This window comes from Diospyros lotus, chromosome 1, assembly GCF_014633365.1.
Source record: "Diospyros lotus cultivar Yz01 chromosome 1, ASM1463336v1, whole genome shotgun sequence".
NCBI lineage: Eukaryota > Viridiplantae > Streptophyta > Magnoliopsida > Ericales > Ebenaceae > Diospyros > Diospyros lotus.
This window is the reverse complement of record NC_068338.1, coordinates 36,053,049-36,065,149: the sequence shown is the minus strand read 5'-3', so window position 1 is coordinate 36,065,149 and position 12,101 is coordinate 36,053,049. Positions and strand designations below refer to the sequence as shown.

The 12,101-nt window shown below is 34.7% G+C and overlaps 1 protein-coding gene across 1 annotated transcript; it reads right to left on the bottom strand.

Moving 5' to 3' along the window:
• Positions 1-1,121: 1,121 nt before the first annotated feature.
• LOC127797036 (uncharacterized) lies at positions 1,122-2,971 on the bottom strand. The gene is made up of 6 exons (XM_052329503.1): positions 2,862-2,971; positions 2,540-2,654; positions 2,271-2,440; positions 1,891-2,170; positions 1,636-1,805; positions 1,122-1,546 (listed from the first exon to the last, which is right to left on the bottom strand). The coding sequence occupies exons 1-6, from the start codon at positions 2,902-2,904 to the stop codon at positions 1,389-1,391; spliced, it is 936 nt and encodes a 311-aa protein (XP_052185463.1). The 5' UTR covers positions 2,905-2,971; the 3' UTR covers positions 1,122-1,388.
• Positions 2,972-12,101: the final 9,130 nt, after the last annotated feature.

Sequence of the window (12,101 nt, the reverse complement as noted above, 5' to 3'; positions counted from 1 at the left end):
ATATTTAAGAGTTTTAATTTATATTTATAATATAATAAATAAAAAATAATGAACGTCTTTGTGGATATATTATAAATTTTATAATATTTATTTATAAATAAATATAATATAAGAAATAAAAAAATTTATAAGTATTTTATTAGGCGACCTACTTATTGTGTTAATTATTCTTTAGCACATTAAATGACGGTATATTGGATAAAGAGTGTTTTCCATAAACATATTAAATAGCGAATAATTAATTAAACTTAAATTTTGATAAAATACTAAGTATTAAAAAATTATAATTATCAATTCTATTAGAATTATTTAAAATAATAAATTTAATCTTTTATTTTTAAATTAAACTTTCCCGGGTTTACCACTAGTTATTTATCAAAATATTGGCCTCCTAGCACACACGCGCACCCATATATTTAATTACCTTAATTAACTATTTTCTCCTTATATTCTAACAGTTCTTCGGATCATACTCGCTTTGATCCTTTCCCATTTAATCAAAGCTCGTAAGCCATCCCTTCCATGAGCAGTCGCTTGCGAGGAATATCAAACATCTCATCAGTCTGCCTCAAATTCCAGAACCTGTATCCGTAATCTATCATACAAAACCTTCTTCCCCAATCCGGCCCCTTTTCCAGCAACCACCTCGCTCTCCCCCACCAAGTGAATATAATTTATGGTGGATGCTGTCGGTGAAGGTGGAGACGTAGATATAGAGCGGCAACATGCCGATGTCGCCGTAGATGATGCCGATGCTCTAGAATGCCAGCTATAATAACACCGACCATTTCGCCACCCCTTTCGAGGAGCCATGGCCACGCCGCCATGCCAGTCGGCGGGAACCTTGCGGGATTCGATGTCCAAGGAGTCGTATCTCCTCAGCTTCTGCCATGAAATCTTTTGTCCCTTAAGCTGCTTCTCTTCTTGTTCATGCTGATCTTGATCGACAGCCTCATCCTCCTTTTCCTCCCCCCAAACTTTGGCCGTGTCTCCTATTCCATCATTGTTACTTAGACATTTCTTTAAAAGGTTGATGAGTTCGAACAAGGTTACTATATATATATGTACATAAACCTTGATAAAAATAACAAAATTAAAAAAGAAAAGAAAAGAAATTAACTAACAGCATCTACAAGAGTTATCTACAAATGTGAAAATACATAACAAACAGATTTAAATAAATTATTGTCAGGGATGTTGAGACATTTGTGCTGGTTTGATGAGATAAGTTGCATTTTAAATTTTAAAATAATGGAGTATATATATATATGTCGTTTCCGCGAGGATAGATCTGAATCCTCCGAAACAATGATAACGTTGTATTTGTTCTAAATCCCATCAACTTTTGTTAATCGCGTTAGATACAGATATTAAAATCATCCTGATTGTTAAGAAGTTATGGAGACTATTCCGAACAAGGTAACTTCAGCTTCTATTACGCAAGTGTCTCCCACCAAGTAGAATTGTTTTGGGTCGTTGAGATTAGCCAATGACACGAACTTCTGAGTTCCCCATACCAAGCACGACGCTCCAAAATAGTTGTCATCTGCAGTTGGATCCCATAGAATTAATTAATCCTAAAGATTTTGTTGTCAAGTATGTTATTAAATTCACCTTTAATTGTTATCATCTCACTTGTAAATTCAAATGGGTCAGCTTTGAGTTCATTCTGATCAAGCATGCGGATGGTAAATCTCACAACCAGTCGAGTGTCTGGTGGAAGCGTGGACTCATCCAGAGACAAGAACGTCGAAACACTGTTGCCCTTCCCGGTGCCATTCCCGCGAGGATAGATCAGAATCTTCCTGCGAAACAAAGAAAAGTTCTATTTTAAATTTTGAACTTTTAGTTAACATCACTGATTGTTATACCACAAAAGAAATTATGTACCATCTGTGGCCTCCCGCGACGAACCACTGCGACTCGTGACGATCCAAGGCGACAGCAGAAAAGGGCTTGATCGTCCAGGTGTAGCTGCCCGCGTTGGGTTTTTCCAAGGCTGACAAGCACTCGGCTTTGCGAGTCATCTTCAGAATGTAGACTTCGGCACCGAACACACAGGCGTCGTCGATCAAGTACCCATTGGAAGAGTCATTAAAGACTTGAAGCTCCACGAATTTGGCCTCGCCCCATTCCGTCTTCATCACATGGAAACGCCTTAGTTGGTTGTCTGCAACAAGTTGGTGCATTTTTATAATTAGATTGAATAGATGAAGTCAGAGTATATGCGAAGTAAACTTTTTGTAACAAACCATGCCACATTTAAATACCCGGAAGCGAGAAATACTTGTCACGAAGTTGATCATACACGAAGAAGTTGAACATGGCATGGAGCTCCCATCCGACCGGGAGTGAACTCGTGTTCGCCAATGTCAAGAACATCGAAATATGGCCTTGCCCGCCTCCGTCCTTGTTCCCACTTGGGTATATTGTTAATCTCCTATATATGATTATCATTAACTAAGACTAAGATCAAGTTATTTATATATGAATAAGTAATTTATAAGCTCAAAATTCATGAATGGATGAAATTAAATACCATTTGTAGTCTCCTACTTCAAACTTATCTGAACTATATTTCTCCAATGAAGATCTCGAAAGTGAGCTGAATGATTGAATTCTGAGAAGGTAGTGCACTGGCGGAGCCTTTCTTCCTAAGATTAAGCGTCAAAATTAAATACTAATTACAATGGTCACTCACTCTAGAGCTCACAATGTATTTTTACATATGTATATGATATTGAATTTTTATGGCTTTCAAAAAACTATGTCCTTAATTTTTTGATTTATCATTTCGTAAAAAATAAAAAAGTATTATTATAATAACATAAAAGCAGTACAATTTTAAGAGAGAGAGAGACCTTTAAACACATCTGACGAAGAATTAGTAAATCTTGAGCCCATGGCTTTGATCTTTGAGACAAAATGAACCGGGCCAAGAGATCATATTTGAATGTTCATTAAAAGGTAGGGCACAAATTTATACGGGATGGTGAAGGTTTAATACATTATCTTTAAGAAGCATGGCTTATCACTTGAACAGGAAGGCAGGCATTGCCTTACCCTCACTCTAACGTTTGTGATCTCCTTCTATATATATTATGAAAAAACTTGTTCTAGTCATTTTGCATCAAACAACTCTTTAAGTCAAGTTATTCTTTCAACATAACACAATAACTAAACAAATTATTATCCATCCAGGATTAAAAAAAGTTTAAAAAAAATCAAATTTGAAGAAACACTATGTATTTTTGTCTAAGGTAAATGAGGATAAGTCTAAATGGTTAAGGGCACCGTGTTATGATATCTCTAGTCTTTATCCAAGTCCTTATCTTGTTACATTAGTTTTAATGCAGTCGAAAACCTTTCAAGATTAAATTAATTAGCACAGACATATATTTCATGACCTGAAAATTTTTAAAAAGGAGCTTTCTCTTATCTATTTTACATTTTTTAAAAAAATTAAGTTCTTCAAGTTGCGATGGATCAAACGAGTAAGTCTTTCAAGAAAAAAGTAGTCTCAATAATATTATGTAGTGTATGGTAAAGAAGAAAGCTCAAAGTTCATATTAAGAAATGTTATGAAATAATTTTGGAATATGCATTACGTACTAACAAGGTGTATATGCTTATATATATATATATATATACATACTTTTATTATCATGATTGATAAAAAAATGCCAAAATCTTGCTTTCATTATCATTATATACACATGAATATATTTATATTTATATTTATATTTATATATTACAATATAAAAGGGAACAAAACAAGAAAAAATAAGTTTATTCTAAAATATCATCCTTTCTTTTACATTATTGTAGTCAACCATAACAAATTTTATATTTTTTTTTGTCTTTTTAACTTAAGTCAGAATATTATCTAAAAAGTCTAGATAGACAAATGTGTGATTTTTAATAGGCTAATAAATTAATATTTGTATTTATATTTATACTTATGGTAGAAGCTAAGAGGATATCTGTGACGCCCCGTCTCCACTACCGGGTGTCACCATAACGTCAGTAGGTCCCACTCTGGAGGCCGGCTATGCCCTAGCAACAGGAGGATAAAAAAATGACGCAGGCGTCTTGGGTGGGGTCCAGGCTTCGCCGCCTCTGGCTATCGAGAACTCGAGGTCTAGAACTTATTTGCAGCGAAAGGACACTCGAGTCTCGAATCTGACCTGCCTTATGAGTAAATAAATAGCAATTAAGGTATAACATAATTTACTCACTCAAGGTATTCATTAAAAGTAACAAGTCCAACTGCGAAATACAAACAACATTCAACACAACCTCAAAAAAATTATATGACAGACACGAGTTACTAGATCATATTCCTATCATGGGTTGTTATTCCCATCATTCAGCTGGTCTTCGGCGTACACCGCCTTCCCTTTATCGGACCCCGAACTATCTGTGTGGTTAGAGGGAATGAAAGGGTGAGTCATAGGACTCAGTAAAGGTAATATGCAATGCAGTAAATTATTTAGCATGACATCATAGATAAATATGAAGTGCAACATGCATGCAAGCGTGTCCACCGCACCTATCTCAGGCTCTAAGTGGCCCCTAGTGGTTTCAGCTATGACCCTGTCCTAGGACCCTCATGGGCAACAATCCATTGCCCCATGCCTAGTCACTTCCTTAATATCTTATACAAGTCATGACAAAAGAAATTTACGCACAAAGCATATTAAACCCTTACCTCGAGATATGTGCCGCCTGATAACTCGTACCGTTGACGCACTTAATTTCCTTAAAAAAAATATTTTCAAAGCAAGGTCAACCCACAATTAAATTTATTAACTATTGAATCCATAAAGTTATTAACTAATTAACTAACTTAAACATTATTCCTTACTAATTAATTTAACTAACTAATAATTAAATTAACTAATTAGAATACACTACATCACTAATCAAATCATCAATTAACTAATAGCACAATAAATTTAAATTGAGCATACCTTACTGCTCTGCTTCTTCTCAATTCACGTTCATTCCCTGCCTTCAATTTGTTCTCCAAACTTCTCTCTTTCTTAATTTATATTATTTCATGACATAATGCGGCAGTCCACTATTTGGACAATATCATTCATATTCTTCCCAAGTTCTAAGGCATTTGCAATATATATTATATTATATAATATTCCTTAAGTGAACCCACTGGATTCACCCACACAATTGGCCATGCATACATATACATATTATAAAGTGTTTACATATTATAAAGTTTACTTGCACACCATATATCTCACTGCACACGTGCACATCTAATTTATTATATAATAAAAGTTGCATATAAATTTATAAATTATATTCATACTCTCACTTCAACATTTCACATTACAATTACATCCTCAATATTAATTTTATTTAGATTAAAATATCAAAATTTCAAGATTAATAATTCAAGGTTTACTCGAAAAAAGTCGATTTCGTTCGTACGCCTACACGGGATCTTTATTCCACCCAAAAATACTCCAGGATTGCCTCACTGGCAAAACTGAACCACTCCTAGGGTCCCCTCAGCTTCCCGAAGACCCCCCCTACGATTATTCGGTACCAACATTCATTCGGGCTTATACACAAAATTATTTATTTCCAGTTTGACTGTTTCCAGTATCATTAGCCTCATCTCGAGATGCTTATCAATCTCATTCCCTTTTTCCTGAACATCCAAGTCCCAAGGCATTTCTTACCGTCGATTCAACAATTTATTAATTTCCTCAAAATCGCACATAACTCAATAAATCACCTTAAAAATCTATAAACTAATTATTTCCAAAATCAGGGAAGTTAGAAGATCTAACTCCCTAACATCAATGTTTTAAAAATCAGATCGGACTAGCCGGTCGGACAGGTTTAACCGGGAACCGGTGGCCTATCCAGTCCGGTTTAACTTAAAAATTTAAATGTCTTTTAACCCGATCAAAATTCGGTCGGATCGGTGAACCGGGAACCGGGTTGACCCGATTTTTTCACCTCCTCACTCACTTTAAATTTTTAATTAATTTTATAATAACATATATAACAATTATATATAAAATATTAGTTATACATTAGTTAATAATAGCATTTTTCATAATAATATATAGAATATTAGTATTTCAAATATATATTAAAATATATATTTAATATATATATTATTTAATTATAATATATATATATATATGACATCATCCGGTCAGACCACTCTAGTCTAACCAGTCGGATCAACTGACCTGTGACCCAATTAATAGACCGGTTCACTGTTCGGTCCAATTTTTAAAACATTGCCTGACATTAAACCTTGCAAGGTTCCTGCTAAAGGCTTCAAGAAACGAAATGCAGTGAAAAATTAAAAAAATTTCGATCAATCAAACTCTTTGACCAATCATGAAACCCAAAAATACCGGATCTAGTTTCTAAATATATAATCTTTTCATTTGAAATAAAAAATCAAAAATAAAATCAAAACCTTTTTGATTATCCAACGCGAGAAAAGGTTGAATCTTTGTACCGTGAGATGTCACTTGCCCTGTATAGTGATCCACACCAAAGAAAAACTTTATGAATGTCAACGAGCACGCTTCTTAGATCTTTTTGCATTAAACTTGCAAGATCTAACCCAATTTTTCACAAAAATTGTAATATCCCAAAATTTGAAAATAAAAAATAATTATTCAAATCGGTATTTGAGGACATTATTGAATATTTGAGAATTTAAGAGGAAGAATTTATTTATGAGGTTTGAGGAAAATAAGGAATTAAAGGTAATTAATTAAAGTATTTGAAAATGGTTGATAATTATTAATTATTGTATTTATGGTGATTATTGAATATTTGTGGGTTAAAAGAAAATATTAATTTATTTGGGTATTTGGAGATTTAAGAAAAATATTTATTTATGTAATTTTGAAAAAATAATTGTTTATTTGGGAGTATTTAAGAAAATAAGAAAATAAATTAATTTAGTGGATTTTTTTGGAAGTTATAGGGTGAAAGTGTAAAAATAGGAAATGGAAGTTTGGGCGTATGTGCAATTAATGAAAGTTCTGGGTGCTGAAACGTGATTTGCAGTAGTGGCCACAAATCACCTTAAATATAATTGAAGGCATATATAGGTTGAATGAGGCGTGTGGCGTGAGCAGTCGCATGCGAAGGCGACCAAAGGCTGGACGCGGGATCGATCCGCGGGGGCGTGCTCGCGTAGAGGGGGAATTTCTGCTGATTTTCCCCAGCTATTGACGCCCAAAACGGCGTTGTTTTGGACTTGAGGCGGTGGCCTTCTGTGCAGCCCAGCGGCTGCCACGTGGCCGCGCCTCAACCGCTCGTTTTGCCTTAAATTAAGCCCGATTTAGGCGTTTCTTTCACCAGCAGAAGCAGCAAATAAATTAGGAAAAGTCAGTGCGCGCGCGAGCGACAAATTGGGAGATTTTGGTGGAAAAATTCAGATTAAATCAAGTTTAATCGAAGATTTAAATTGCTAGATATGTAGAAAAGCTAATAATAAATATTTTATACGGTTGGAATTTCGTTTAGAGGACAATTTTATTAATTTTGGCAAATTATTGCAGTGTTACAATTTGTATAATTTTTACCGATTTGGGACAAAACAAGCCTAAGGATATTTTCATTAAAGCAAGTTCTTTATACCCTCTACAACGTTTTTTTCATTGTCAATTTATTTACCCTCCCTTCGTCTGTTTCGGCCCGTTTATTAATTATGAAATTTTGAGTTCTTTGATTTAAATTTAATTTATTAAGCTGGCTTCGAGGATTTTATTAGCTTGATTTAATTTAAAATAAATATGAGACTTATTGGGATTTTATTTATGGTGAGCCTACGTGGGATTTTAGACAACTAAATTATTTATATTATACGGTTAGATTTAATTAATGCAATCCACGATTTTATTAATCATTATTAAACGTTTTACTTCACAGTAGGAATGCAAGAAAGGCAAGAAACGACCGTGTAAAGGTAAGCTGCCAACCCTCTTCTCATGATCTTTAATTCCCGTTAGAGACCCGTGATTTTCTGTATTTTATCCTCTCCCTTACTCTAATTTGGCGCCTAACATTAATTATTGAATTATTATTCATTTGTTTTAATTTAAATTAAATTCGAACTTCTAGAATTTAATTGTTGAAAGCCTACGAGGGTTTGTACCGCTCATATTCCTTTCAGAATGATGCTGAACTAGTTTGGGGACTAGGTTCCTAGACGTGCAGATTTATTTATGGTTTTCTCGAGTTTATTTATGGTTCAGTTAGAGCTATCGAGCAATAGGGCAGGGGTCGGCTGTTTGGTGACGTTGGGGTAGACTATTGTACGGCACTAATGTGGATCATCGGGTGGACACTCCTAGTCACTGGCTGTTAACCGGTGCCGGGCACTGCTGACTAGCTCTACCAGTATGTGATTTACTGCACGCTTAGATTCATTATATTATTGTTCATGATTTGATATGCACATGGGTACGGGTTGCATGTTGGGATATTTATTTATTGAGTATGCTTGGACACGGACATTCTAACTTGGTTAGGTTGCATCCAGCACGGGCATATGCATCGCGTGTGGTTTACTATATGGGCGAAGCATGGCCTGATGCCTGGATGTATGGGCGCCGGTGTATCACGTTGATGCTCACTACGCCATTGTATTTCTATGTGCATTGCATGGCTACTGGTAGTTATTAGTTCTCGGACGGGAGTACCGTTCCGAGGAAGCCTATGGCTCGGGTGTTGGGAGTACCGACATGGACGGGTGACGGGAGTACCGACCCGGGACAGCGCGCGCATGTTTGTTGGAGATACATGTTGCCTCTTAGGGCAGCGACAGGTTGGTATGGGACTTTGACTGCACTCCCACCCTGCAATTAAAACACAAAACAAAACACAATAAAAATTTTATATTTTTTTCTTTATTTAGGTGAGAGGTTTATACTCGTCAGTGTACGAGTGCAGTTGTAGTCCAAATTTAAATTTATATTTTCTGAATGAGTCCAGGTCGTCCACTGAGAGATTTATTTATGGAAAAATAAAAAGAATGTCACACAAGCACACACGCATTTGGATAAATTGGCAACAAGGTTTTTTATGGTTTTTTAAACAACAGATACTAGGAAATAAATTAAGGCAGTAATTGAAATAAATACTTTAAGTGAGAATATAAAATTGGATAGTACTTGAGTTAAGACAATTTCAGTGCCAACCCGTTGATTCCCAAATTTTAGCATAAAAGATTAGCAACATTAATTTAATTTCAGATATGAGAGTTTGTTATTAAATGCAATTAGAGATGATGATAGTTCTAGGTTAAGCAATCCCCATACATGATATGCGGGATTCTAATTTAAGCAACCACCATAAATTCAATTGCAATTAATACACAAAACAACTAAATTAATCATCCGGGTTTGGGTATGATAGCGTTTCCAGTTCTAGTAACTCTCATACATGGCATGAAAGCTCTAAGTTAGGCTTACGCTCCAATCCAAACCTAGTGATTTCTCAATAATTAAGATACACTCATACTGAAATTTAAATTAATGTTACTTATTTAAAGCGCAGCTTTCTTTGGGAATCATTGGCGTTGGACACTGTCCTTGCCTTAACCCAAGATTAGATTTAGCTACTCATTTCCATTTAAAAGTTAATTGACATGAATTTAAACGACGTAATTTAAATAACAGAATTTAAATGACAAGAAATTTTAAAGGCATAAACTAACCGGCCATTTAGGCGGTGAATAATTAAATAACAAGAATTAAAATGACAAGAAATTTAAAGGCATAAACTAACCGGCCATTTAGGCGGTGAATAATTAAATAACAAGAATTAAAATGACAAGAAATTTAAAGGCACAAATTAACCGGCCATTTAGGCGGTGAATAATAAAGTAATAATAAATGACATAAGAATTTAAAAGAAGAAAGGAAGGAAGTAAGATCACAAGAGAGAATACTAAAGAAAAGGGGAAAGAACAAGAACAATTCTCAAAGAGAGAATTATAAGGAAACAACTAAACTTTGATTCAAGAATAATAATCACACTTACAAATGCAATCAAGTGATCTATTTATAGGCCACAAGATGCAATACAAACCACACAATTTCAATTATTCAACTAGACATAATTATATCTAATGGGCACTCACACACTTAAAGTTAAATGGATTTTAGCTATAATGCACACCTAATATTAAATGGATTTTAGCTAAAATACATACCTAATAAAGCATTCATAAAGTTCAATGGATTTTAGCTATAATATCCACCTAATAGTTAAATGGATTTTAGCTAAAAAACACACCTAATAAAGCTCTCACATAAAAAATAAAAATAGATTTCTATAAATTGGTTTTTAATCTTCATTAGGATTAAAAATAATCCTTGGGCCTTCTCCAAATAATATCTTCCATGGGTTGCTCAAATTGGGCCTTAATTCTTCATGGGCTTGAATTCTTCATGGACTTTAATTTTTCATGTGCTTGATTTCTTCATGGACTTGAATTCTTCATGGGCTTGATTTCTCCATGGGTTTGATTTCTTCATGGACTTGAATTCTTCATGGACTTTGTCTTCATGGGCTTTAATTCTTCATACCTAAAAAAAAAAATAATAATAATAATTTAATATTATTAATAAATTATATATTATATATATGTATTACACATGGCACATATATATATATTATATTATATTATATATATATATATTACATGAATGCATATAATGATGTATATGTATTATATATAATTTTATATATTATTATTATTATTATTAAATTTTACTTTAAAATTTCATTTCATTCATTTTTCAATTTAAACTTGCATATAACCATAAAATATATATTAATATCTAATTTAAACTATTTTTAAGATCAAAAGAAGGGTATAATTATAACAAATTTTTTATAAAATTAACCACTAATCAGACTTGGGTGCCGTGTGTCTTGTGTGGGCCCCATGGACCGGTATGTGTTTTTATTATGTTATGCTATTGTGTTGTAGCGTCTCATGGCTTGTGCGTACCTGGGGGTTTATTCTGGGGAGAGTTTATTGGATTTATACAGCCTTTAGCCTTTCCTTTCTTATGCTTGTTGAGTCTCTCGACTCACCTTGCTTTCCATCATTCCAGGTAGTGGCAGCGTGGGTCCGGGCAAGAGAGTCAGCTTCTAGCGGGAGAGTCGGTATGGTGTACAGGCAGTCTTGTCAATCTCTGTCAACTCTGATGTCTAAGTAGGATTTACTCTATTATTTTGTACTGTGCCATGTCTTTTCTCGAGTCTCGTATATGTCGGCACAGGAATCTGTGTTTATTTATTTATCATGTGACAGATGTGCTAGCGGGGTACACGTAGTGCATACATGTGTTTAGCTTCGCTTCCGTTGTTTTTATTTTTGTGTATGCATGCCAGGGTGATTTTTGCCTTGTATTTCATTCTTTCTCCTTCCGTAAGTGCTCATGTTCGGGTGGTTGGGGATATCCGGGCAGGGGTGCTTACAAAAATTGAGTTTCTTTCATTAGCTTTTCTCAAAAATCATTTTCTCCCTCCCCATGGGTCAAAGGCTATAAGAGACCTTATATAGCAGAAAAGGCAAACTTTAGTCAAACTAAGGAAAAAAACGAAGTCCCAACATGTGGGAGACATTGGCACGTCGCCACCCAGTGCCAGCCCAACAGTGAAGCCAAATATGTGGGGCCATAAGGCCCCTAATTTTAAAAATTTGTAATATATATATATATATATTATTTTTTAATAATAAATATTTTATTAAAAATAAATACGAAACATAATAAACCTTTTTATCTTCCCTTCTCCATTTCCTAATTTTCTACCATTTGTTGTTCCCAAATCCCAATTCCCACAAAACCCAATTTCCCTTCCCAATTTTTCTCTCTTCCCCCCCTTCCCTCCCCCTCTCTCTCTCTCTCTCTCTTGTGCACGGGCACACGCCCGCTTCGACAGTCACTACACACAACACACTCACTGCTTGCTTCAAGCTTCACTTTAGTATATGTCATCTGTGTTATTGTATTGTGACTGTTGGGCCGGGTTTGCCCATCCCTGGCAGCGAAGCAGCCTCTCCCGCTGATGAGCCCACA

Coding starts and splice junctions, on each gene's coding strand:
- LOC127797036 (XM_052329503.1), bottom strand. CDS start 2,904: ATGGGCTCAAGATTTACTAATTCTTCGTCAGATGTGTTTAAAG. Junction 2,441..2,539: donor GAAGTAGGAGACTACAAATG/GTATTTAATTTC, acceptor AATCATATATAG/GAGATTAACAATATACCCAA. Junction 2,171..2,270: donor CAAGTATTTCTCGCTTCCGG/GTATTTAAATGT, acceptor AACTTGTTGCAG/ACAACCAACTAAGGCGTTTC.